At 47.9% G+C, this 27,384-nt stretch overlaps 7 protein-coding genes across 8 annotated transcripts; 3 read left to right on the forward strand and 4 right to left on the reverse strand.

The window, feature by feature from the left end:
* Positions 1–434: 434 nt before the first annotated feature.
* Positions 435–2,519, reverse strand: DFL_009820 (uncharacterized protein; the record flags this gene model as incomplete). Of its 2 annotated transcripts, XM_067639765.1 has the most annotated exons (3): positions 520–524; positions 596–2,334; positions 2,401–2,519. In XM_067639765.1, 3 exons carry the CDS (start codon positions 2,517–2,519, stop codon positions 520–522), a joined length of 1,863 nt encoding a protein of 620 aa, XP_067487520.1. The 2 variants fall into 2 exon arrangements, with proteins under 2 accessions (XP_067487519.1, XP_067487520.1); XM_067639764.1 differs by having other exon boundaries at positions 435–2,334.
* Positions 2,520–5,986: 3,467 nt separating this feature from the next.
* On the forward strand, positions 5,987–7,279 carry DFL_009821 (uncharacterized protein; the record flags this gene model as incomplete). The annotated part of the gene is made up of 2 exons (XM_067639766.1): positions 5,987–6,175; positions 6,254–7,279. 2 exons carry the CDS (start codon positions 5,987–5,989, stop codon positions 7,277–7,279), a joined length of 1,215 nt encoding a protein of 404 aa, XP_067487521.1.
* Positions 7,280–7,847: 568 nt separating this feature from the next.
* On the reverse strand, positions 7,848–8,843 carry DFL_009822 (uncharacterized protein; the record flags this gene model as incomplete). Its single annotated transcript, XM_067639767.1, has 1 exon — positions 7,848–8,843. One exon carries the CDS (start codon positions 8,841–8,843, stop codon positions 7,848–7,850), a length of 996 nt encoding a protein of 331 aa, XP_067487522.1.
* A 3,456-nt stretch (positions 8,844–12,299) lies between these two features.
* Positions 12,300–12,606, forward strand: DFL_009823 (uncharacterized protein; the record flags this gene model as incomplete). Its single annotated transcript, XM_067639768.1, has 2 exons — positions 12,300–12,459; positions 12,518–12,606. 2 exons carry the CDS (start codon positions 12,300–12,302, stop codon positions 12,604–12,606), a joined length of 249 nt encoding a protein of 82 aa, XP_067487523.1.
* A 51-nt stretch (positions 12,607–12,657) lies between these two features.
* DFL_009824 (uncharacterized protein) lies at positions 12,658–14,232 on the forward strand (the record flags this gene model as incomplete). The annotated part of the gene is made up of 1 exon (XM_067639769.1): positions 12,658–14,232. One exon carries the CDS (start codon positions 12,658–12,660, stop codon positions 14,230–14,232), a length of 1,575 nt encoding a protein of 524 aa, XP_067487524.1.
* Positions 14,233–15,010: 778 nt separating this feature from the next.
* On the reverse strand, positions 15,011–15,316 carry DFL_009825 (uncharacterized protein; the record flags this gene model as incomplete). Its single annotated transcript, XM_067639770.1, has 1 exon — positions 15,011–15,316. The coding sequence occupies one exon, from the start codon at positions 15,314–15,316 to the stop codon at positions 15,011–15,013; it is 306 nt and encodes a 101-aa protein (XP_067487525.1).
* Positions 15,317–16,356: 1,040 nt separating this feature from the next.
* On the reverse strand, positions 16,357–26,814 carry DFL_009826 (uncharacterized protein; the record flags this gene model as incomplete). The annotated part of the gene is made up of 13 exons (XM_067639771.1): positions 16,357–17,342; positions 17,408–17,422; positions 17,487–20,477; positions 20,542–21,789; positions 21,870–22,410; positions 22,465–22,628; positions 23,153–23,309; positions 23,926–23,974; positions 24,031–24,129; positions 24,668–24,759; positions 24,839–26,005; positions 26,058–26,324; positions 26,410–26,814. 13 exons carry the CDS (start codon positions 26,812–26,814, stop codon positions 16,357–16,359), a joined length of 8,181 nt encoding a protein of 2,726 aa, XP_067487526.1.
* Positions 26,815–27,384: the final 570 nt, after the last annotated feature.

Raw genomic sequence — 27,384 nt, forward strand, 5'->3', positions numbered from 1 at the left:
TCAAATTCACAAAATTTAAGCCAGCTACGAAGCCCTTCGAAGCTGGGCCGTGCCTGGCGTATACGACGCAACGTGAATATCGAAAAGTGGAGACAACGCGGAGTCCCCAACATTTCACAAGCACGAAGTGGCTTAAACCCGAGGGTATAATCTCTTAAGATCTTAAGTCTAGGTTCTCCACGATTGAAAATGCAGGTTTCATATCAAGATGGTTATATGTTATTATATCTATGTACAAAAGCAGAGTCCCCTTTACTCTATAAAAGGCTAAAATGAGCATGCAAGGTTACAAGACGTCACACATCATCATAGCAAAGCTAAAAAAAAAAAAAAACAGCACAAAATTATTACCCAGGCCAGGTGTAATCCTCATCGACCAGCCTTTGAAAAAAAAAAAAAAAAACAGACGAACTCAGACAATTGGTAACTAAAACTTAGTTACCAATAGGATCTTGTCCTTTTCCGTGTGCTGTCCTGCTGAGACCCAAGCAGTTGGCCATATTGAAGAAGATATCAATGTTATTCTGAACACCTCCAAACAACTCTTGACACGGGCCCATAGCAAAGACCGGAACGTCAGTGAGCGAGTGAACACCCTGAGGCTGATCGAGTGGAAGGGTACCATTGACGACGATACCATCCGGCTGACCGTCCTTGGCATTGGCGTAGTAGTCATCGCTGGCGCGGCCGGGGGTGTTGGTGGTGGGCAGACGGGGGCCGTCCTGGTGAACTCTGTAGTTTTCACGACGATCGGTGGAAGCAGCGGTACCGGCGAAGAGAGCATAACGGGGGGTCCAGTTGGTGGGGAAGTGGGAGCCTTCGGAGTAAGTCAAGTCACCGGTGTTGATGTACTCGGAAAGACCGGATTGTTCGTAGACACCGACGGCGTTACGCTTCTTACGTTGGTCGGTTTGGGCGGCCATGTACTTTGTGTCAACGGAACCCATGACGTCGAAGCCGTGACCGTGGTCGGCGGTGACGACGATGAGGGTGTTGGAGAGTTCACCGAGGTCCTTGAGTTTTTCAATGGAGGCCTTGATGGTATCGTCGAGTTCGAGGAGGTCACCGAGGGCACGGTCGTAGTCGAGGAGATGCATCATCTTATCGATCGAGGCGGCTTCGGACATGAGGAACCAACCTTGGGAGGAGTGACGCTTGTCGGCCTTGGAGCGGGTGTGGAGGATGTCAATGGCCTTGAGGGTCATTTCCTTGAGACCGGGTTGGTCAGTGGCATCGCCCTTGTTACCAGATGGGTGGTTGCCTTGGTTCTCAAGGTTTTCCTTCCAGACGTTACGGTCAAGCCACTTGGACATGTGGGAGACGGAGAAGATACCAAGGGCACGCTCGGTGTTAGGGGCGGTCTGGAGGGAGGTATTGTTCAAGTAGACTCCGTATCCTTCTTTGGCGAATTCCTTGTAGTAGTCCTTGTTCTGGTAGGTTTTGCCGCCGGCATAGAATTGCTCAGCACCACCACCGAAGAGGACATCGGGGCCGTGCCAGTCAACCCAGCTGTAGTTGGTGGTACCGTGAAGGAAGGAATCGACACAGTATGGATATTGGCTACGGCTACGGGTGTGGGCGGTCAAACCGGCTGGGGTGGCATCAGCAACGGCAGCGGTACTGACGATACCAACGTGTCCACGGTAGATACGGTAGAAGAGCTCGACAATGGACTCAACCTTCGGGTCGTCGAAGACGTCGGGGCTGGAGTCAACGTATGTACCAAGAGCATCGACAGTAGTCTTGTGGCCGGTGTACAAAGCAGTGGCAGAGTTGGCAGAGTCGGTGATGAAGGTATCAACGGAGTGAGTCATGGCGTGGCCGAGGACTGGAAACTTGTCCATGGCCATCTTGGACTGGTACTTGCCGTTCTTGGACTTGTGTCCGATGAGACGAGCAGCAGTGATCATGTTGGTGGTCATTCCGTCCCCGATGAAGAAGAGGATGTTCCTTGTCTTCCTGACCTCCTCCATCTTGCGGACGGTCCAGGTGGCAGTGGTGGTCTTGCCATCATACTTGAGGGTGGCCTTGTATTCACCGGCCTCATCAAGGTAGACCTTTCGGTAGGCCTTGGAGGCGACGTTGACAATGGATGGCTTGCCAGCATCACGGGCAAAGTAGTCCTCGAACCATCCGAAGGTCCACTTCTCGAGCTTCGGTTCGGCAACCTTGAACCACTTGGAACCGGAAAGGATACCGCGGTGGCCACCAACTCGCTCGATGGTGAACTCGAAGTTCTCGTCTGGGTTTGGGTTTCCGGTAGCCTCGGATCCGTTAACCGGAGCATGGACTTCGAGACGGATATCGAATCGCTGACCAGCAAGGAAATCAGCTCTGTAGGTTACACAAATGTTAGTCCAACTGTATACGCTATCAATTGGTGAGGAGAGGAAGCCATACTGATCTGGAGGAAGAATACATCCCAAATCCGGACAGGTACCCAGACGCTGAAAGGACTGGGCAGAGACGAGGCTGATAAAGACCGCGACGGCGGCAATTGGCTTGGAGAGAACAACCATTTTGTATGATAAAGTAAAAGAGAATTACTACGAAACTACAAAAACCCAAAGACCTCAAACTTTTGTTTCTTGTGTATAAAAAGAGAGACTAGACCGTCGCTGTCGCGATTGATGATCTATGGAAGAATAAGGACAAGACGGGTACAACAGCGGACACCCATGATCTTATATCCTTTTCGAACTCTCTTTCCCTCAACGTGCCGACGAAGAGGACCCATTGGCCTCGTACCTCCTCGGTATGGAAGACCGCATTGCAGGAGGGATGTACAGGCTTGGTGTAGCTTCTAGCCCTTGCAGAACAGTGAGACAAGTACAAGCAGACAAGATCATCATATCGAAGCGGGTCGAGCCTGACAAGAAGGACAAGCATGCTCGCCTGCCTTTTCCTCCACACCGTCATTAGCAGGAACACACATGCAGGACCGGGAGCGGGAGAGCCCTATATTCGCGCCCCATAGCATTCCATATGCATTTTCGTGGTGGTTGGGTGCATTATTGGTCTGGGGCCTCGCTTGTTAACTGAACCGGGAAAGTAAAAACTGCGACCCAGTTTAGGCAACTGCTTTTTCGCTCGCAGGCGACCGTGATAGCAGGCATGAATCAGACGTCGCGGACTGGGGAAAGGAGTGGTATGGTGAGAAGTGTATGTCTTGAATTAAGGTGCGGTGCGCGTGGGTGTATGAGGGAAGGCGATTGGCTCGTTCCCGGGGATGACCCTCCCTCGTTTGTCGAAAAACTAAAACGCAGGTCCGAATCATGCATCCCACGCGTCAAAGGGTCTCTTTTTGGCTTCTTGTTTGTTTGAACCTCTTCCCAGGAATATTTTTCCGTGTAAAAAACAGCTACACAGGTTCTATTGTTTCCTTTTTTTTTTTTTTCTTTTTTTTATGGAGCTTCTTGAATTCCCCATGTCCGGCGCCTTGCATGTGGCGTTCGTAACGATATGTGGTAATTTTTGGGGACTTTCGAAGCTTTCGAGGAATGAAAAGCCCAGAATCAAGCATGCCCTAGATGTCTTGTCACACTACTTGGCGTAAAATGCGAATTTATAAAGAAGGAGCGTCATGATGACAGCGATTAACGAGACGGCAGAGTTACCTCTTTCTATCAAGCTCAATACCCAACCTCCTAGCTACAGGGTTGATTAGCTAGGAGCCAGGAGAGCCCCGACGCGAGCAGACTGAAAGTCACCGTTGGTTCCACGTTGTGATGAAAAGCAGAAGAACGTGGGGAGCATACTCATACCCTCGTCGATTGCATTGGAACGTTCGGGGGCTGTATGATTGTAGATCCTCAAGCCTCGCGACTTTGCTTGGCTGGACCATGACCGTGAACTTGGGGCGATGATTGGATACATCCTTCAAATGCCTTCAAGGGCAATGTTATGAGATCGATCGTTCTTGATCCGGTACCGGTGGGCTTTGCAACAAAGCTCAAGCTAAACTAGGTAGATGGACCGATATATCTTTTTTTGATGTTGTAATGCATCATGTCAACTAGAAATAAAGGTTGAGTAGGCCCGATTGGGTTGTCTGCCTGACAGATTAGCCGTATACTCTGGTCGATATACTCCAGTCTTCACTTTTGTGCATGGGTTCGAGGATGCATTGATTGATTGAATTAGTTGATAGGTCTTAACTTTTTTTTTTTTTTCTCGCAGCCGCTTTCAGTTGGAGAAAAGCATTGACAGACTGGTTCATCGGGGTGTGTTTGCTCAACCTCGCCGGTTCACAGATCGATCCATAGCTATATCCGGAACGTAGATCTCACCTTTGAAGCATAGCTATAGAACATTCGGATGGTAATTGGTATACTCGGATATACGGTTAGCTTGACTTGTCCCTGCCGCTGCTGACACCCCGAGGTATTCAAAACGGGTCTCTGCCGTATCACCTTCTGAAATCAATATCCAAATATCGCTTCCAGGGACTAATTATTATCAATCACGTATCGCACAATGCTATTGAGCACATGTATCGAAATACGGTATAGCAGCTAGAGGGTGAAAATTTTTCGAAGGCAGGGCATATCATATTTGAAGTTTGGATGTTAAATTGGAACCAGGAGACTAGATCTATGGAAGCTGCACTTGCAGTTGTGCAGATTATGGTGAAGAAGCAGCTGCCGAAAGCGGTAGAAGCCTCGAAAGAAGGTCTAAGACAGCCCCACTGCCAATGCACACCAAGAGATGAAGCAGAAAATGCTTGATCCCAGACCATTTGACAGCCAGAGACCGAGACAGGTGCTTATTGCGAGCGAGCTTCCCATTGTTTCGGCTCGGGACGACTTGTTAATCGATCGAGAAGGTCTGAAAGGCGGTCGGCATCCTATCATGAAACCGTTCTAGAGCCCGTGTTCGAAGTCTGAATCTTGTCTGGCTCGAGGTTTGAACGAGGTCGCAACGCATAGAACAACACAACCATGGTTTTCCACAAGATCTGTACAGAACCGTTCCCACGACCGGGTATACAGACTACCCACGACCATGGCTGGATGACCTTATCCCCACGATATAGCCATTAATGCCATTAACTAGCTCGTAGCGAATAGTATCGAATCCGGTATGCTACTTGCGCAATTACTATACCAGACTTGGAGTAAGAAGAAGGCGGGGGACGGAATTTTCCGACCCTCTTGGCCAATTCTTCGGACTTTTCTTTTATAATATATTAATACCCCAGATTGCCTGACTAAAACCGTCGGACTTTCATTCCATTCCTAACCCCATGCAGCCACATCTTGAAATGTGGAGCCTCAAAGCCATAAGACTTCCTTCGAATTATCTCCCCAACATCCCAACCACCACATTCCACCAACCACAATCGTCGTCTTTTCGGCTTTCCATAACTTTTCATCTTCTGCTTCCTTTTTTCAAAATCTTGTATATTCATGAAGTTATGAGGTATCTAAAACATTCACTTTACACCTCAAAAAGGGTTTCGTGTTGGTCTTTTTCTGCTATTTTGAAGCTCAAAAGTGTCATGTGACATTGATGATGGCGTAGAGACTAAAAGAAAGTATCTAGGAGATCTTGGATAACGTCTGTGGTGGGGACAGCGCGTGGTGGATGGAATTTATAGAAACTAACGTTGGGGACCCAGAATATCCCAGATCACGATATCCCCAACTAACAAATCACGAATCTTCGGCAGACGGAAAATGCCAAAGCCTCGAGACTGGCCCTCCTACAGCCGAACGAAGACGGCGCAATCCGCGGACAGAATAAGATTAAAACTAGAATGAAAGAGCGTTCATTATGACGACTGGCCTAGGCCGCGTCAGTGCCATGACGTATTTCCCACTCTATCCAAATTACATATAAAACAACACGCATTCCCCAACAATTAATTCCCATTTAAATCATCAAGTTGGTTAACTTCTGCATCTCCAACCTTCTTTGATTGAAGATACTTTTCTACATTCTTATGGGAAAATAAAATAATCAGTTGGAAGAAAAGACAGACAAAATGGAGAGATACACTGACGAGAAGCTTCCGGAGACCGTCTACCTCATCGAAGAGGGGGTCGAACTTCAACAACCGAAGCCAAAGCGTCCACTTTGGCGACGATGTGTCAGAATCTTCCTCACCATGGCTGGTATTTGGATGCTATTCAGTGCATTCGCACCCGTTTTCCGCGGTGGATTCGGCTGCCATGTAAGTATTTATTTCTATACCTTCTATACGATATAAATCTATTCGGTAGAATGATAAATGCTAATATCGAATATTCAGAGACACCGCCGCCCGCACGACATCGATGTCATTCCACAACCGGGCCCAGAGATGCCACAGCCAAACATGGACATGGACTTCACCGAAGACCCCACCTCCAAAATCCCAGTCCAACACTACACCTTCGACCCCTCTCTGAGAAACTTCTACATCAGTCAAGAATCCTTCCATAAACCCTCTCGCGTCGAAGTCGTCGGAAACCTCATCGTCCGCTCTTGCGACAAAGCCTCCAACATCTCTGCTCACTTCAAATTCGAGGTTTCGGACTCATCGCTTCGTAAAGAACTTGTTGTTCAACCGGCTAGGGACGGTATTGTGTTCAAACTCGACCCATTCTCACCTGTTTCCACAGGGAAAGTAAATGCTACTGTATTCCTTGTTATCCCCAAGAAGAAGGACTACCGCCTCGACAGTCTTCACGTCAACACCATCCAACTTCCCATTTGGATCAAAGACTCATTCACCACATCCATAAACTCTACGTCCTTCACCACCGTCACCGGGACAATAACCTCCTTTGGGAAATCATCCCAAAAAAATGCTTTGGATATCAATAATCTCCGTCTCCGCACCGGATCCGGTAAAATCGCTGGTGAATTCCCACTTAACCACGCGTTGGCATTGGAAACTACAAACGGGGATATCGTCGCCAACGTTGTTTCCTCGGACCGACCGGAAAAGATCGGTTGGTTGAAGACTTCTTCGGTAAACGGTAACCATAAGGTCAGGTTTATTAGCCATCTTAACCCTCGTCCGTTATACTCTAAACATAAATCTGTCAGCGGTGACATCTCGGTTGTATATCCCGAGGATTGGCAGGGCGGATTGAAACTTAAGTCTACCAGCGGTCATATTGAAGTTGATGGGAAGGGCACTAAGGTTGTGAGGAAGGATAAGGGCTTGGTTGGAAGATTCTGGAAGGTTATTAAGGGCGATGGGAAGAGCAAGGGATCTATTACTACTGTTAGCGGGAAGATTGATGTTTTTATTGGGGAAGAGGATAAGGAGGAGGGCGTGATGGAGTAGTTCCTCCCACAGCATTACACTTTTTTTTTTTTTTTTTTTTTTTTCTTCCTCATTCAATGAGGTATTACAAGTTACCTCAGGTTGTACAAAGCCAGAACCACTCACCGTTGATAGCGAAATAAGGAAATCAAAAAGCATTTTATTATGGGATATTTTTTGAACCGAATTCATTTGTAAATACTAAGTACCTGGGTAATGTTTAATGTTGTACAAAAGAAATTTGGGTTTGTCTCGTGAACCAGAGGCTGTAAAGCGCAAATTCGGTGAACACAGAAGAAAAGACTGGCTCCGAGTAACCAAAAAAAGACCACCTGAATGACGAGGAGGAAAGAAAACCCGACTGCCCGCAAAACGCTGCAACTTTGGAAAGAAAGAAAGTTACTAAAAGAAAGTAAGAACTCCTGTATCTATAATATATCTTAAACGAATGATAAATTCTTTCCCAAGTATCCTAAGAACGAACTGTAGGTAATTCTGTAAAAACCATTTTTGAACTCCGAACACCCAAAAACCCAATCGCAAAGTTATAACAAAAGGAAGAAATAGTATACTCCCACGGTAGGTGCGATCAAAGCAACCAAGCCTGATGGCGGTCGGACATCCCCTCAATCTCCTCCTTCCTATGCCCCCAAGGGTCACAAACAGGGCTAGCCTCAATCGGCGTCGCATCAAAAGCTTGTACCCTCGAAATCATCGGAACCGAAAGCTTCAACTGCGGAACCATCGTAACCGGCTTCACCTCCCCATTCGGAAGACGGGTGGTAAGACACTGTCCCAACCCGTTCCTCGCAGATGGTGGTAATGAAGAAGGAATCGGAGGTGGAGATAGCGGTGTAGTATACACACGTGGTGAGGATGGAAGACTAGTTTCGTATGAAACTCGTGGGATGTATTGTGGACTGTAACACATCTCTGGTGTTGATCGTGGGTTTCCCAGATTTCGAGGTGTTGGAGGAGAGGTAACGGAGATGTTGGTGTTGGTGTTGTCAAAGTTGACATTTTTGCCGGTCCAGCGTCTGCTCAGTCGTTTTGAAATCCTGCTTGCCATGGACTTTCGTGGTTCGATGACAGGTTCTGGTCTCACGGCTTCGGTGAATGTGAGTTTTGTAGGTGGCGGTGAAAGGATTTTAAAAACCCTGTGAATACGAGGGGTGGCATCGAAGTCGAATGTTCCGGGCGTACGTGGGAATTCAGAAGAGGATGAATTCTTCTTTTCATCGGTCAAGTAAATCTCTTCTTGTGAAGTTGAAGATGAAGAGGACTTCGTAAAGAAATTTGGAACCTGTGGGGATGTGAGAGGGAACGGAGTGGCTCCGGGTGTAGTCACCGAGATGGTGGGATTGCTGTTTGTGACGTTGGGGCGGCGGCTTATGATGCTTCCTCGGCTGTTGTTGTTACTGTAGACCAGATTTGGGCTTCGCGGGCCGGAGGAAGCTTGTGCACCGAATTTGCTGAGGTTCGGAGTTTTGACGCTCAATGGGGGGGTTGTTTCCATCGGGGCGGATATTTTCATGTTCTTGCGGCGTTTGAAGATACGGCCGAAGCAGGAGAATGCAGAAGGCATCTTGGAAGAAAATAAGGATTATTTAACCTTTGAGGATAAGATATAGAGATTAGCCCAGATCGATATCTTGGGATGTCTGTTGTGAATCGCTATGAGGAAAGACGTATACTAACAAGAGACGACAACAGCTTGGTAGTATTTATAAACTTATAAAACACCCAAGAACCCAATTTAACTAGTTATCGGGTTTGAAGATGGTGTGATCAGCTTGTCAGGTTAGTATGATCGGTATCAGCTGTCCGGTTGTATGACTTGTAGGCGTCCTTTGGGGTTGTTGGTGTACAAAAGTTATGTTATATATAACAATAGGAAGCGCTGGTTGTCGAATTCCAATCGATTGAAGAGCAAGATAAATATCGAAATATAGAACCTTGAAATGAGCGGGGTGAGAAAAAAGGTATACCCGCTGGAGGAAAAATGTTAACAAAAAAGACCTCTCCATGCAGCAGAGGAATCTAGTGTCAATAAAGAGATAGTCTCCAATTCGGAAAACCTCCAACGCTGCAACGTGTTGGAATATTTCTATCGAACGGGAATAAAACAATTGTTGGATTGAAATGCAGAAGAAATATTTTAAAAAGAAGAACGTCGAAGTCCAGCGCTTCGATGCTACTTGAAAGTCTGGATGAGAAGGAAAGTGGTAATCCGACAAGGCGATCCTTTTGACAGTAAATATACCCATTCCTTTCAACCCTATCTCCATCTAGGCCTGGCCAGCTAGGTCGGATAGGTCTCAAGTGCAATGAGCTGTCCCTCGGTCTAGGGTTACCCGGCCATCTTTTAGAATACATGTCATAAGTACATGTACTCGCATGATGCAGTACTTCGCATAACCATTAAGCTTGTCCGGGGTTCGATGAAAACGGGATTTTAGCTACGCCTTGTCACTTATCAAAGGGTTACTTTGAGACTTGGGAGCGTGCTGTGCCGGTTGACATGTACTAGATACATACTCTCAGGGCACCCTGGACTATCCTCGCTCTTTGATTAACTAGATGGGGAAATATTTACTATCGATTTAAAAACAAATGGATATAGACACACCATCTCCGTCATTAATGCTTTTCCGTCTATTTTTACAGGTCCAAGAAGCGGTATCGATATCGGATTTTCCCTAATCCGGAATTTCTTGGGGAAGAGATGAAACGAAAACATCGCGGTTGATATCGATAGACGGTGAGACTTTTCTCGGCCCTCTCAAAGTTTGAAGTGGAAAGGGTCGTCTGACTGGATCATACATGCAGGCGGGATACTACAATTGAACGTAACGGTTCACATCTCAAAAAAAATAAAAAAAAATAAAAAAGTAATGATCATCCAAAGTTTCCTTACCTCCATCAACCTGGCCGATCGGTAGCAATGAGAATGGGCGAAAACGATTAGACGACGTTGTTTTCTGGGGTGAGGTGTCGTTCGAGCTGTTGTTGGTAGGGCTTCCCGTTCAGGGTCTCACCTTCTTTGGGGCTACTGGTGTTTGATTGGCTGGATACAACTAGACTTGCAGGGTCAAGAGCTGGAACCGGTTCGAATGATACCTTGTGATTGGTTCAGTTCAGCTAGGGTAAGCTCCTCTGTGGCCATCCACTGAATTCTGAGCCTAAGCGCTTGCACTTGCAGCCGGGTGTGGGTTGGTGTGAAGGCTTATTATTAGGAACATTCGAACAACTACATTGTTCAAGAGGGTGGATACCGTCTTGAACTTCCCCTAGCTCGAGAATTTTAATTTTTTGACAGCGTGAGGCTAGGCTCTAACTGAAACAAGCGGCGGACTTACCAAATTTCACAACTTTGTTGTTAACATGTTAGGCGCAAGCCCAACGTGATAGTGATTCCGATGTTTCAAAATATGCACGGTTGCTCTTGAAATAGACGGCTTTTCCGCGCGAACAGGATATCGAAGCTAGAAAAGTGAGTGCGGTCTCCCTGATTATACTGACTCTAAGAATATTAAAATTCGATCCGGGACGCGGCTGCGTAGAGCCTGAACGAAGTGTTGGACCGAAGGCACTGCTTGTTGTGTTCAATTGAAGTATTGGATATTCTATATGAATGGAAGACAGTCGCAATGAGCCATACAGCACCCCAGTTCTAGCGCCGATGGAAGCATTATGCGTCGATCGTCCCTGTCTCGAATTTCTCTTGCATTAGAACTCTGGAAAAAGCCCACGCACAACTCCGAATTCACATAGGTGCCTACCTAACTTGGTTACCCCGTCGGTCGGAGAAATATTACATGGTTGATACATATTGCAAGGGGGTGGTTCGTAAGGCCTAGAAGGTAAATACGAATAAGGAATGGAAGATTGAGAAACATGCATATCGACGGCACAGCTATATTGACACGCATGATATGGATACCAGCTTAGCCTTCGCAATTGAGCCTCTCGAGCTCTCTTCGCTATTGAGTGGGCTGTAGTGTGCCACGCTGTTTCTCATAGGATCTGTAAGGAAGCCCCGTCGTCAAGGCCGGTGTTTTTAAAAAATCTAGGATCTTGTATAGAGGGTTTGCATGATATATATCACATCAATTGACCAATTGAAATATTAACCGGGTCCGATGCCGCCGTGGGGGACCGTGTGAGTGAAAATGCAGACGTTCCAGCCACTCGGCTGCATGGCTCTGGCAGATCGATGCCACAGAGGGGTGGACACGTCGTTCGCGTCTTTCCTGCCAGGGACGTCAACTCGGAATTTGTACCGGAATGCCTGTATTCGCTAGGTTAATGTGCTTATTCTCGGTTGGACTTACCGTTTAATTTGTTATGGTCTGATATGGCTGTTTAAGTTACTGTTGCATTTACTGCATCAATGAGGCGGAGGTATGTTGTTAGCTAGCAGTATTGGTTAAAAGCTTTTGTGTAACATGGATGCACCTTCTACTGGTCGCGTATGCCATTGAAGTCTTAATAGTTAACATCCTGACTTTGGTGCCGTAGACTTACACATAGGTATTATACTCCCCGCCGTCAACTTGCGGTTTGCTTGAAATTTGCTGAGTTATTTTGCGGGCCGGCCGTCCTGCGGAAATATAGGCACCCGCTGTTCGGCATGCCGTGCCGTTGGCTTGCTCGGTATGCACTGAACCCGGCCGTACGAACGGCGCAGCTAATATTCACACGGATTCTCTTTATAATGTATTTCGCAGAACTTGTTATTCAACTCGAAGTATCTCAGAGGCAGAGAAGCATGTCATATATTATACGATATCGACGCTTCTGCACCTTCCCATCCTTTGCGACTCGCCGCGATCATACGTTATCAAGATGCGCCGCCACAGGACTGTCCCGGATAGAAATCGAATCGGTACCTGTGTAACCCGTCGGCACAGCAAAAAGTTGGAAATTATGTGTTGCGTTGAGGGATCGCCACAACAGAATGTGTTGACGTCACATACAAACGCCGGTGGCTTTCTGTGTTGCTCTGCCAACGACCTGGCAACCTTCCCTCTAGTAAACAATGTTGCCAACGCACCCAAACTTGTATATCTTCGACCGCAAAAGCGGCTATCTGCGACTTGAATTCGGGCGAGCTATTAAGATTAAAACAAAAACCATCAACCATCTGCAGACGGCGGGTTTTTGGATCTTCACAATCTTTTATCACGAAGGCTTCATCGGTATGTTTGATCTGATATGTCTCTACTGTGCGATTATGCAGCTAACCTGACACGCAAGCCAAACTAGTTTGGAAGCTACAGATATCACCGGGATATCGACATCAAAACTACAACCGGTCAGGGTACCTCCACCACCCCCTCTGGTAAACTGACTGCCAAATAGGGCTTGGATAGAGCATACGCTCTCCGACATCAAAAATGGCACCGACAGCATCAACCCTCAGAGATGCCCTCATCAACATCTACACCCGTTCGGCCGATAGCCTTTTAGGCACTCCAATCGACGCTGCAATGGCCCAAACTCTCGAAAAAAGGAACCCATACGCAAACCCCAAAGATTTCTCCAAAGGAATAATCGCTATCTTCGCTATCTTCGGAGGAACAATGGCGTTTGCAGTCTGGTGGTTCTTTTTGAAGAAGGGTGGGTTTCAATGGAAAGAAGACGATTGGGATGATTACAAGTCCTCGGTTTTGAGAAGGAAAGGTCCTGATGGGAAGACCATATCCTCGGGTAGTACTCGCGCTCCGGATACTGTTGTCACCGATTTGACCTACCAAACCGAAGGAACGAGTGATTATGCCCAAACCGAAAAACAATCTCAAGCAGGCCGCAGCAGCCGTCGTGGCGGTGGTCGTAGTGACCGTGGTGGCGATCGTGAGGCTCCCAAGGCGAAATGGGCCAAGAAACCCGAACGCAGCAATAGCAAGCGTAGCATCTTCTCTCGCTGGGGGCGGAAACGGGATCATTCGCCGACTTCTACAAACCGTGACCCGGATCTTGAATCATACGCCGATGAAGAACCAGCTCGCATGAAGTCATACAATCCACACCCGGTCCAAGCCCCATCCATCATTGCTGAATCCGATATCTCCGAGGCCAGGCTCGATCAACGAGGTACGGGCTTTGCAACAAAGAACGTCGGTCGAAACCCTTCCCGTTATGCGTATGCATACGCCCCAACCGAAGGTTCTGATAAATCCAAACCAATGGGTCCACGACAATCCACCAAGAAATCCAGACGTGCCGAATCTTCATCATCCTCCCGTTCCGCTGCTCCAAAACGTAAATCAACCCAACGAGCAGCCGCACAACCCGATCTTTCCACAATCCAAGATGAAACCGAGGGGTCCCGCCGTATGTCCTTCGAAGCCTCAGACGATGCCGCCTTCACAGTCTACTCCGAATCCATCTCTCGTCCGTCACCAGCTGTCACCTCCCCACCAAAGAAAGTGGCAGCAACGTTAGGCTCCAAGGGTACAAAGACATACTCCTACCCAATGGGTAGAGATCCAACCAAACGAGGTTCAACATCTAGACGCAACCACCAAAAATCACAATACTCTTCTTCATCTCGTACTGGCCGCAAGGAATCCGCAGGTACCTACCGAACTGCTAGCACCGACTCTTCGGATAGTGAATGTCCATCCGACTGCTCCTGCTGTACTACCGACTCAGACTCAGACTCAGATAACGAAACCGATCTTTCCCAACAATTCAGAGAATCCGCTCGTGGAGATTTGGGAACAAAGGTCTATCATCACCCCTTGGGTCTTGGTATAAACCCTAAGAGAATTAGTTCTCCTGTCCCAACCGGTCAGATTACTGTGGGTAAGCAAAGAGGAAAGCAACCGCAGCCTACAGATAGACGTGCTGTCGCGGCTAGAAGCTATCGACAAGAGAGTCGGGGCAGTCTGAGCAGTGATAGCGAGGGCGACAGTGGTAATGAAACTGTTACCTCGAGAGTCACGAAGGCGTTGAACGGCAAGAGGTAGACAGGCCAAATACGGCTGGCTCTTATGAGTTTTGGATTCCAAAGTTTTTGGGGAGGACATCGGCGCCCTTTCTTTTTCATCTATCATGTTCACATTGATTTTTTTTTTGGAATATACCGGCGTCGATTCGGTTGGATATGGCACACAACACAGCACAGCAAACCCTACATTTGTCTTTTTTTTTGCATTTTCCCTTTGTTTTATGCGCTCTGGGAGGCAACTAGGGGCAGGATATATCGTTGGTCCTGCGTCGTTCCACATGGATGGTAGCTTTTTATCTTTTTTACCTGGTCGCTTTTTATGTTCACACGCTTCTTCATGTATCATCATGTAGCTCACACTTACACGCATCTACTACCCCCGCTCGAAACACCTAAATGATAATGATTTTCCCAATTTTATGCCATTCGTGAATTTAAACCTGTGACTTCCCGTAGTCTATAGGAAGCCTATCAAGACTCAATACAATCCTATCCCCGTGCTCTATAATCCAAACCTGTTTAATTAAGGAAACCCTGATAGTCAATTAACCCAAGTACTCCTGTACCCAAAAGCCCATTCCCAATAATAACACCGTATAAAAGAAAGAAGAAGGGACAAGAAGACATCAAGCATTCTTCCCAAAAGCCTCTTTAGTAACATCGATCCTCTCAAACTCCATAATATCTCCTCGTCATCGTTACCAACATCCTCCATTTCAACCCCCAATACATCCTCACCAGCCGCACTCCCAGAGGAAGAAACCTGTAAAGTCGTCCTCCCCAACGTATTCTTCGGACTATTTCTCATCATCCTCATCTTCTTCATCGCCTGCCTCCCTCTTTCTTTCAGGAGTAATAACCCCATCCCTAACCTTCAAAAGTCTTCTCGTCAAACTCGTCGCCATACTAGGATTGTACGGCTCCCTCGCATCAACTTTTTCAAGCGCTGGCGGTGTGCCCCTCATACTATAACCGGAACTTTCACTCTCCAAAGTCCCCACACTGCCCACTACAACCCCTTTACAGACACCCCCTCTAGCCGTCCCCGTCATATCCGCAAAATTGGCGTTAAGCACAGCTTCCTGCTCCGTCGATGTTGCCATTGAAGTTCCATCAAAATTCGATGGCCCGCCAACAATAATCGGCGAAACATTCCGAGACCCTCCCGGTGTCCTATTATTCAAAACCAACAAAGGCACTGTGCTACTCCCGCTGACTTCTATTTTTGGTGTCCCGCCCCTACTAGTTGATGGTCTGCATTTAATATCCCTATGAGGAAAAGGAAGCATATAATAATCCTTCCCATCGATCACAAACTCCGGTCGATCTCTCTGTGCTACAGCTCGTCGGTTACTAGAATCTTCTAATCTATCACGCTCTTTGTGGCGGTGATAGACGAAACAGACGAAGATGGGGGGACCGATTAGGATGCTGAAGATGATGAGGAGTCCTATGAATTGCCGAGTGGCATGTGGGCGCGGTCGAAGTAGTATTCTACTATCATTTTTGTTGGAAGGAGGGAAGGAAGGGTCAAAGGGAGGAAGGGTCGAAGGAAGGAAGAAAAAGTTGGAGGGAGGAAGGAAAGGTGGTAAGGATTATAGTAATGTAGAGTGTGAATTAGTAAGAGGTCGGTAGTATACGAACGGAAGGCGTAGATGTTGAACTCCTTGTGCGAGAAGGGTGAAACCGAGAGAGATAACGAGTACCCGGGGGTCCGTCTTTTATTTATCCATCCCATCCACCTACAGGCAAACCATGATACCCAGTATCCATTTATTTATCGTCTTATTTTCACTATATGAATACAGAAATATATGAACCTGATCTGAGACCCTGATCTTCGATCTTCCCTTGTTGCATTTTATACAAAAACGTACGTTTTTTTAACTTTCTGTGCATGATAAAAAAAAATTTCACATTGCTCTAACTACCCCGCTCTATGGACACACAGTAATCATTTATAACCTAAAAGACAAACCATTCGTACTTGAGATGAGAGAGTAAAGCATGCGAAGAGACAGGAGAGTATGATAAGAAAAGGAAGAAGAAGAAAACCCGTCATGTGTTAAAAAGAAGTAAGGAAAAGAGAGATAACGAGGCCATACCCCATTATCATATACGTTCTCCCCAAACCCCTTCATCTTCAAGGCATCGCCGGCAAAACCTCTAGTTCGACGTCAAACTTTACCCGAATCCTCTCCAGAATCCAATCTACACTATCCACAAACTGCAAGACAGAACTACCTTCCCCATAGCCTCCCGTCAACTTCGCCCGTCCTGCAACGATCCCACTAGCTGCGAATGCAGTGCTCTTTTGCGGCGAACAGCAGATAGCTCCCAATATTCCAGGAGTAGTCAAATCTCTCCCTTCCCCGAAGAGCGCATACATCTGAAACGGTCGTTGGGGGAATCGTGCGGTATCGTGCACATCCACAACAACAGCATTATACTTCGCTTCCTTTTGCCCGCCACCCGCAGCTCCCTGGATAACCACGACCTTCGTCTTCTCGGGTACACTCTCCACTCCAATCACTGTCGAAACAAGTTTCTTGACGCCTCTGGAATGCACAACGTTCGTCCCGGCCTTGTCATTATTGACCTTCACAAGGGCATAGTTTAACATCGCACTATCCGTCGCCTCCTCTTCCAATCCAACCTCAACAATATCAAACTCACACACCCCAGTGAGAGTTCCAAACGCCTCCCCCGTCCCTTCCTGGCCCGTAAACTTGTTCACAATACTCCCCTCCGGCAGTAGCGCCGTAAGTAATCTTGGCGGAATATTGGTCTGTGTCTCCGGCTCCCTCAAAGCAAAAGCACTCGCCGTGGTAAGTGCGTAAACCTCGTTGGGTGCCTTCTTATCTCTCACATATAAACTGACCGCTGAAAACCGCCCAGGTCCATCAACAGGTCCAATCAACACCCCAACATCATTATTTCCCTTCACCGTTGGCGAAACCGTCGTCGTAATTGGCCCCGGCAACTCGTAATTGAACGTAACATCTCCATCAACAATCTCCATCTCTAACCCCATCCCCGAACATAGCAGTTCCAACTCACGTCCTAAACCAAGCTGATTGGTAATAATCAACACGCACGGCTTCGCTGGTCCCATCATCTTCCTCATGACTAGCGTCATGGCATACGACCCTTCCGAAAGTGTCGACATCAACTCCGTCCTTACGTCCTCATACCGCTTAACATGTAAACTATTCCTCGAAATAACAGTGTAAGTTGGTGCAAAGGAAAGCGTTCCGGATCCGGGGACATTACTATCAGAGTCGTAGGTGTCGAAATAACCAGGCGACATCATATTTAAGGGCCGAGGCCCGTGAATTAGCTCTACGATTTCCTCATCATCCGAATCCTGGAAATACGTAGGCGAATCCGGCTCTCCTAACCCGAAATCGTCGTCGTCGGCGTCCAACCCTCCATCAATCCCGTACCCAAACCCCGTCGAAGACCCAAAGTCGTATTGTGCTCCTATAGATCCCCGATACGCACTCGAAGACCCAATACCCGAAGATGGCGATCCAAACAATGTAGTCGAAGTTAGCGGCGGTCTGCTCGGGTGAGTAGCGTCATAATATTTGTCATCTGAGGTAATCTGAAACGATTGGTAAACCTTTTCTTCAGGCGGCGGTGTCGACTGCCCGGAAACAAACGAAGTGGCTCCTCTACTCGCGCTTCCTAAAGTCTCCTGTCTTATCGACGACGAGATTCCACCAACCCCGTAGGAGCGCGACCCGTCCCCCGCCGAATAATACTGTGAGGATGAAGCTGGTTGCGAGCCCGAAGAGTAGCGCGTTCCAGAAAAAGAGGAAGGGTCCCCGTTTGGGGACCCACGGCCGTTTGGGGACTCCTCATCTTCATCGTCGAGGTTGCGATTCATCGAGGTCTCAAGCAGACCTTCCATAGCCGGTCCACCAAGAATCTTCGACGACCTTCGCCGGTAGAACACAAGATAAGCCGCGCCGCCATTAATGCTCGTGGCTGGTGTCTGCCTGGCACTCGAATCGTCGAAATAGTACCACTTCTTGTCCACCCAATTTCTGGCGTTGGCCGTATAATGCCCACCACCAAGCCCTCCGAAATGATTATCAACCGCAATGAGATCATAAATCAGACTCTTGCCATCGCTTTCTAGTACTCTGTCGGTAAGATCCAACCCTTCTATAGGAAAATCAATTGCCGCATCAATCTTGTCTCGAAAACTTCTAGTGCTCGAGAACCGCTTGAACTGCAACGCAATGATATCCGGGACACGCCAAATTTGCATCGATTTTTTCGCATTACGATGCTCCTTGCATCTCGGACAATACCACTGATTGTCATCATTGAGGATTTCCTCACGCCCAAATTCATCGAAACAGTCGTCAATATGGATCCCACGGCGCCTGCGGGCTTCGCGGGTTTTCCGCTTCTTAAGCAAATCCTCATCGACAAACTCTTCTTGGGCATCGAAGTGGGAGGCTCCTCGAAAAGAGTCGCCAGATCTTCCACCGAAAACGACATCGAAAGCTTCTTGGTTCCAGTCGCAGACAATTCCCTCACCCAGTCGGATGAGTGCAGGTTGAAAGGGATCCGGGATGGCAGGTTGCTTGCCCGCTTTCTTGGAAATAGGTTTCTTGGAAGCTGTCTTGCTGCCATTTCCGTAGAAGTTGGAAGGTGCAATAGTGCTGAAAGTACCCTTCTTTTCCAGAGCAGCGGGTTCGGTAACATCCTCATCGCTCTCCATATCATCCTTAGACTCTCCCTCATCGTCCTCATCAGAAGCTGGAGGAGAGTTCAAGTACTTGTCATTTTTGGCTGCTGGCTCAGGAACTTCAACAATCCTGGACTTCATAGTCTCGAGGTTCAGCTCAATACCGTTCCACGCAGTCGGCAGCACCACGTATCCTTTCCTGGGCATAATCTTGGTAGTGAATAGGGTACGCCAGAGGGCAAGAAGATCGGAAGGGATCTCGCTCTGCATGGTCGTTGTGGTCGCAGGTGTCCCGCTCATCTCGACATTAACCTCGGATTCCGCATCACCCATTTTAACATCCACAAAGTCTTCAGTGTTGGTATCAGTGTCGCTCTCCTTTGAGGCTGCGGTAGGCATATCAACAACTTCACCTTCTCCATCCAAAGTGTTCGAATCAGAGGAAGCAGTATAGTTAGACGCGGCCGGTGGACTGAGTTTCTTTGGTGCTAACTCCGGGGAATAGATATCACTGGTAGTGAACTTCTGCAGGTTCGTCACCAATTTCTTCAGAATGGCGTCCGGGTCCTTCTGCTCCTCTCGGTTCAAAACGATGAAAGATGGGAGACCGAAGAGGTCAGCTCCCATTCTTCGATTATCCCGATACAATCGGTTGAAAACAGGTACCAACAACTCCTTAGTTTCCGTCTTATCAAAGTCATCCTCTGACTCGTCGTCATCCCAAGAGGTCATGAACATATTTGACATGGTCAATCTCCCACCATAAGTTCTTTGCTTCTTCCGCTTTGGTGGTGGGAAGTTTGTAGGTGTTTCTTCGACTTCGTAGACGTAAATCTGGTCGTTAGGCATGATAGCTTCGGAGACAGTCTTATTGTCCTCGTGGTGCTTGTAGAATTTATTCCTAAAAACTTCTGAAACAACGAGTTTCTTGATGCCAACTCCGACTCTTGTGCCCACGTAGTCCTTAAGCTGCTTGATAGTGGCGAACTTTTCCATCTCAACGTGAACCGTGACCAGCTTTTCATAGCTCGATACTGTCTTCGCAGCAGGTACAAAGGTGATAGCTTTCGTCCATAGATTTTCCACGGGTAAGGGAAGTTGACAGCTGAGCCAAGGATCAAACTTGATCGAGGTTTTGTCGCAGATCGGGCAAGTAACCGTGCTCTTGTACATACCAGCGAACAAGTCGATGATGACCGAATCATTCCTCTTACGGTATAACTCCCAGTTTTCCTCCGCAAGCTTAGCGATGGCGGCGGGGTTTCCAATCATCTCGTCAGTGCTGTCTGGGAATTCGACGACAGGCTTCTGGTGGATTCTGTTGAGGTCCTCGTGGAGAATATCCAATAGGTAGCTCACAAACTCCTGGCTGTCCTGTTGACCGTAGCCGCTGAAGATGGTATTATGCTTCCCGACTGCTCCCTTGAATTCACGGGGTGCGACAGTGCTGCCGGCTGTTGGATTGTACACCTGGCCCATCAACTGGGCGTACATTGTTGCGATCCTTCCGCCGGAGCTGATCGGATTTCTTGGGTTTAGTTCCCTCTTGTGGAGGCCCTCTGGAGAAACGCCGTTAGTGCTATGAAATAAAAGAGTTAATGGGAGATGGCCGTGATGCCTTACCAATGAAATATCTGGACAGCTCCTCAACCGACTTGATACATTGAAGCGCAGAGTTCATATAACACGTATTTCCCAAGTTCGAGAAACCAACAGCGCCAGCCGCCCTTCCATCTCTCCTTGTCATGACATTCCTCTGAATAACCGGAGCTGGTAGGGCAGATGCCTTTGCGGTTGCGGCCTTTATCTTGGAAGCTGCAGCCGTCTTTGCAGACGAGATACTCTGTGTAACCTGTGTACCCTTAGTGACACGAACAACCGCGCTATTAGCGCCGTTGAGTTTGAGAGCCTTGCTGACACGCTCCGAGGGCCATTCCCCTTCTTCCTCGACTTCGACGATGAGAAATTTTTCTTGGGTGATACCGGCTTCTATCAGCGTCATGGTCGATTTATATGTACCGGCCATTAACTGTTTGGTATTGTCGGGTAGGTCGATTTGTTCTTTGTTTGTGCCATATTCATACTCTAGAAAAGCGTTCATGTCGATTTTAGCGGTATTTGGAGCTTTGGACGTGCTCGACTCTTTGAACTTCCATAGCCGGATCTTGTCTTTCGATTCCAGACCAAGCTGTCCTTTGATATCTAGCAAAAGCTCCTGGAACTTAGCCGCTTTCCCCGTTAGGATTTTCAATGGAGCTTTGTTCTGTGCACTTTCTCGGAGCAGGGAGTGCGTCGTATTGGCTGATGGTGAAAGCATGAAGACGGTATAAATTGGTGGGCTGAGGTCCACCATAATATTTGTTGATGCGGCCTCTCGGTCAGCTGTGTTGATGGCTTCCCTGACGAGCACCGGGGCGTTGTCTTTGAGTCCGTAATCACGAACGAGTTCATCCCAGACAGCCTGAGGCACGATATCAAAATCTACAATCATCTGAGCGGTCTCCCTAAGAACTGGGAATTTCTTTCCATTCGGGAGCATCTCGATATGGCTCACGAGGGGTGTCGTGTCGATTGGCGGGACGGGCTGTGAGAGGTCAACGTCATCCTCTTTTGTTGGCTCATAATCTGACGCTTGAGCGAGGAAGCGTTTCCACCAGACGCCTGGGACGACATAGTATTTCTTGCCATCCTCGACAGCGGCATTAGCTGCCGTCACGATTCTTTCAAGTTTTAAATCTAAATCTTCGGCTGCTGGTTCGGAGATTGGTTCTTCGATGGGTGGAGGGGAAGTTATCATATCAACGGATGGACTTCGTCGGATGACGACGGTCGTTTCAGGATTCGGCGTATCGATGTCCATCTCGGATTTGTCTGGATTTCGTTAGCCTATAAACTCTGACCCCATCTTTCCCGTCTGATAATAAAATTATGAAAAGGAATATTGAACATACTAGCCTGGGTCTCCTCGGGTGATGACTTGTCAACTCCATTGACGACCTCAGCTACGGTCCCAAGATTCTCCGATGCATCCAGTTGGCTTGGCAGCGGAGTTGCTGCCTGAGATTCGACCATCTGTGAGGGCTGCGGAGAAGGTATATATCCGTTCGGAGGAGGGGTACCAAGTCCGTCGTCAGACCTGGCGTAGGCGAAGGATTGGGAAGCTAGTAAATTCGAAGGATAGTCGAAAGAAGCAGATGACTGGTAGCTATCCTGCTGGGTGGAAGCGGATCTGACCAGAGGAGATGACGAACGATGTCGCTGCTGGCGTGCGTTGAACGCCGGACCACGAAGCTCCCCGGTGGTGAGTGCAAAGTCGTCACCTTCTGCTTCGACTTCAAGAGAGGAAGAAGGAGGTACAATTGACGGCTGCGAAGCTGGTACCGTCGAAAGGTCGACGGGCAGGGGGGTTGAAGACCTGAACTCAGTCGGAGGATTTGGTGTCTGGCTTCTGGGGGAACCTGTTACGTCCTCTTCGGTACCGCCTTCGAACAGCTTTCGTTTCCGGAGTGCGGAAGACGTTTTGAAAGATTATGACACCTGAGCTACCCGGGATCGCAGGCAGCTGCTGGAAAAATCGTATGGGGAGGAGGTAGTTGTGGGACTTTGGCCTGAGAAGATTTGGTTTTGTGGGGTGTGGTTTGGCTCGTTCGTTCGTTCGTTCGTTCGTTCTTTTGTTCGTTCGGTGAAGGAGAAGTACTTAGCTCGAGCAACTGCTTTCACGGAACCAGGTGGTTAATCGACAGGATGTTAGTTAGCTTGGTGGGGTTGGATTTCGAAGCAAACAAGGCAGGCACTGGCAGGCAAGCGGGCAGGAAGGATCTAGCAGGGCCGTGTTTTTTATTTCTCGTGAAATGAGGCTGATCGGGGGGCTAGCGATATTGAAGAAAGGAAGGAAGGGAGGTACGTCTTAGCGGACAGACAATCAAAGGGCAGATATCAGATATGGGAGCGATGATGATGGTTATGAGACGGTGGTGGTGATGATGTTGGTGATGGGAGAAGGTTGAAATTTCAGCGGCAACCAGAGCAGTTAGCTGGCGGTAACTGAAAGCAGCGTTGAAGTTGATCCAATTCCATTGAATAATCGTTTCAACACAGAATCATCCAACCAACCAAGTAACAGCCAAAGCCAGCCTGTGGAATGCTGAATCTAGATTCCTCTGCTCCTTTCTCCTCGTCTTCTTCTTCTTATATCGAGAGACTCTGTACTAGAAGACAATATAGTCGCTCTTACCTAACAATGTCCAGTGGCAGAGAAACAAAAAACAGAGTTTATGGAGAGGTTGTTCGTTCCAACCAGGATCAGCTTTTATCGATAAACCCGTAACTTCTGGCTTGCTGGCTTGCTTGGGATCTTGAGCTCTTCCGGACCTGGTCTGGTTAAATTTGATCTGGCAGGCCCGGGGATATCGATATGGGTATATCCAGATCTATCCACCTTTCGAATCTCGAGATCTAGACCTCTACTCCATTTCCCAAAATCTTATCGTCAGCCACTCAGATAACAGATACACCAAAGGGATCAAGCGACAGAGAAGAAGAGTCAGAGGGAGAAAAGGACGAAAGGATCCTAATTAACGACCGCAGCTTACTTGTAGTTATTTAAATGAATGAATACTCTCACTCTCCACGAGGTTCTTTTAAACAAAAAAGATTAAGGGCTGGCCAGCTTTCAGGATCTGGGACGGCCGGACACTTCAGGATTTATATAGTCATCACTGTAGTACCTACCATGCAAGTTTATATATGTGTACTGTCGCGGCTGTACAAGGCTTGCACATTCAGGAGCCCAATCCATTAGTTCATATGTCGTGTAATGTAATGTGCGATACCAGTCATTGCAGCTGGCTAGCTTGCCTGCTTGCATCCTTCACTCAGCTTCCTATATTTATAATAAGCTTAAGCTTGGGACTGGCAGGGGAAAAAAGATGGAAAAAGGCAGGGAATCACGGGAGTTCCTAATATACACGGGCTAAGCTTGCAGCAAGGCCACTGTCCCGTAAGTACATGTCCTGTGGCCATGGTTCCGCTGTCAGTGACGACAGTCTCAAGGCTCCTAAAAGGCACGAGTTTAAGAGTCATGACTTCCCTTCCCCTTCGCTTCCCGCTTACTGACTTTCGTTTTTGGCCTTGACCTTGATATTCTGTGTTTTAACGTTTCCATGCCGTTCCAAAACTAGCTCTCCGGTAGTTACCGTGGCTTGAGTTACTCTGTATATATATTAAGAAATATTTTATCCACGTCAGACTACGAGCTATCAGTTCAACAAATGATATCCTCGTGGTGGTTAATTAAATAACGGGGATGAGGACGAAACTCGCCCACAGGTGTATACCAAGCCCTACCCTGGCACGAATCAACCTTAAAACAGAAACTGCTCAACAGGCAAAATAAAAACAGAACCATCGATACAGACAGCGATGAGCAAAAATAAGCCAAAAAAAAAAGAGAATCCGGTCCTAGTAAGGCTCGAACTTACAACCTCCCGGTTAACAGCCGGACGCGCTAACCAGTTGCGCCATAAGACCCAGATTGCTTGAAGCTCAACCTTCACCTTTGAATATTTGATCCTTCCCATCTTATCTCCACATCTCTTTTTTCACATTAAGTTTAAAAACCATCTAAAGAAAAACAACCGTGTCCATTAAAACATTATAAATTCGGGGCGGGGAGGACTCGCAAAGTGAATTGAGTAGGTAGGTATATGCACATTATAAAAATGATAATTAAGTCAGAAAAGAATTTTACCTCACAGTAATCTTATCAACCTCAGCTTTCGCCTCCTCCCACGAATCCAGATTCTTCTTCGCCCACTCGATCTGACACTTCGCAAAGTTGATCTGCCAAAACGTTTAATTAGTCTTCTCTTTTCCCACTCCGTTTTTGTATGGAAACTAAATAGATATGGAAAAGACTCACCATCAACTTCTTCATATCCTCCTCCTTCTCCACTTGGAACCGATGCAAATCCGCAAGGACACTCTTCCCTGCTTCTTCCACATCCCTGCCAGAAACCTGAAGCGCTGCCTCCAATTGCACCAATGTTTCCCTCGTCTTCCCAATATTATTCCGCCTCGTGGTCTCCGGATCCGCATCCACAATCCCCGACACCGCATGCGTCAGCTTCCCAAAGATCTTGGATACAGGATAAGACAGTGGATTCGAAAACGAACTAGCCTTCCTATGCTGCGGCGACACACCTTGCTGCGGGCCCTGCGGATACGGCACCGGTGTCGTCGAAATAGGCGGTGGCATAGGACTCGAATGCGTCGGGGGGAAATCACTATCCACGCTCCCAGCATCCGAATCCCCACTGCTCCTGCTACCCCCCTGCTGCTGATGCACACTACTCTCCGAATTCCTCCTCTGCGCCTCTCCACCCGGTGGAGCAGCAACCCCACTCCCCGCAAGGTAATGTTCGATCCGTCTAGCCTCCAACTCACTCTTCTCCAACTGTTCAAGCTTCGCCTTCGCCTTCGCCAATTCGTCCCTCGTAATCTCCTCCTGAACCCTCTTCATCATCCTATACTTCAACACATTCCTTACCACTCCTGCAAACTGCGCCGATTCCCGAATAGGTTCCGTAAACCCGGATGCAAGTCCAACCGCCAGTTCCTCCGTCGCCAAGTAAGTAGCATCAACCGCCTGCCCCACTTTCTCTATCGCGGGCCCTAGCGTGGGAGCAGGTTCGGATAACGAAAATGCGTTGTACCGTGCACCTAGCTCCGCTAGATCGGTTGAAAGGTTAGAAAGCCTATTAAGCATTCTACGGTTCACCTTTTCCACGCCAGATGTGAGTAAAGTTTCGTAGGCACGAGTGTTTCCTTCATACGCGATGAAATAAGGGTCTAGTTCGGCTTCTGACAGATTTGTGCTTGTCGATGGGAGACTGCGGACGTGTGTGAAACCCGAAGGGCGAGAGTCCTGTGGTGATGTGGGAGGTGAGGGGATATGCTTTAGTTTCGCATTGGTAGGTGGAATCGGAAGGTATTGGTGAGCAGGCGAGGGTCGCGCCGGATCTATTGGTGGTGCTCGTAATGGATGCTTTGGTAGACCGGATATCGGGGCTGAATGTAGGACCTCGCTCTGCATACTATTAGAAGCTACCTCGAAGCCCTTCAAAAAGCGATGGACCTACCCAGCTAGCATTGGGGTCCAAGAACCGCAGAAAAACCGAATCCTTTCGTATCTGTTTCATCCTCGCACAGCGATTGAGAAAGACACCCAGCATACGTCTTCTATGTTCGATTATCCCTTGATCCTCCTTTGCCCTCGTCGGTGCAGCTACGTAATCCGACATGGAGTGTTTCTCCGGTATTGGCGGTATAATCAGTGTAGGATGCAAAAGCACCAGATTCGCCCTCAGAGATGCAAACTCCGAGTATCGTCTTCGAACCTCCAAATCCTAATCACAAACGCACCCACATTAGCCAAAACAAAGCTCCCTCAAAAGTAACTCCCGTTCTTAAACAAAAAGGTCCTTTTCATACTCCAGTCCGTATCGTATAAACAATAAAATTCCCCCCGCTCCCATCAACATTCTTACCCGCATCGACAATATAAATCTCCAACTCTTTATTCTCCCACATTATCTGCTCAACCCGACTAGTATACCCTCCTTTCTTCCTTCTCCCACCATAATAATCCTCTTCCTCTTCATCAATATCATCATCGTCATCATCGTGTACCGTTCTCCCAGGAGCAGTATCCGGTGCCTCCGCTTCATCCTCCGAAACATCTCTCGGTTTGCTCGTGAAATCAGGGACCTCGTCGTTTTCAGACGATTCGGCGCTCGGAGACGACGGTCGGTGATGACCAAATGGTGACTGGATATGACCGTATGGTGACCCTGGCGGTGAAGCGCCGTAAGAAAGGGGGTTGTTGTCTTCCCACATTGTTGCGAGGAAGGGAGACGTGACCGCGGTTCTCTCTTTGTATCTCTCTGTTTCTCGCGACGTTGGAAGCGAAGCGGGATGGAGGGGCAAGCTAGCCTGTTTGTTCGGTTCGTTGGCTCGAGCTTGGAAGAGTAGTAGCTTCGCTTCTGGCTTGCCGTTACAAGATATAGAGTCTCGAGTTCTGGGGATTATATGAGTGATATGAGAGGCTCGACGAGTATCGCCTCGTGGAGGGAAATTGGGAAGAAGAAGGGTGGTTGTGGAGGAAAGGACAACCATAAAGAGAAGTGAAGGCTGTACTGTCGTCGCCGGTTGCGTTGACGTATGTGCGCCAAGACATGGACGCCTCAGCGCCACTGCCCCGTCAAACTCAACGCAAAAAAGTGCAACAACGTGGGCATCACCGTCAATTAATCGTTTCCCTCAAACAGCTGTGTTATGCGCGGTGGGAACGAAATGACATTACACATGCAACGTTTAGTGAATAGGTTTCGTATAGTCAAAATGTTGCACTGATTAACGCCCTGCTCGCCATACAATATGCAACCTAGATATCAGATTCGTCGAGAC

The sequence above is a fragment of the Arthrobotrys flagrans genome (genome assembly GCF_004000055.1).
Source record: "Arthrobotrys flagrans strain CBS H-5679 chromosome Unknown unitig_1, whole genome shotgun sequence".
In the NCBI taxonomy this organism is placed as follows: Eukaryota; Fungi; Ascomycota; class Orbiliomycetes; order Orbiliales; family Orbiliaceae; genus Arthrobotrys; species Arthrobotrys flagrans.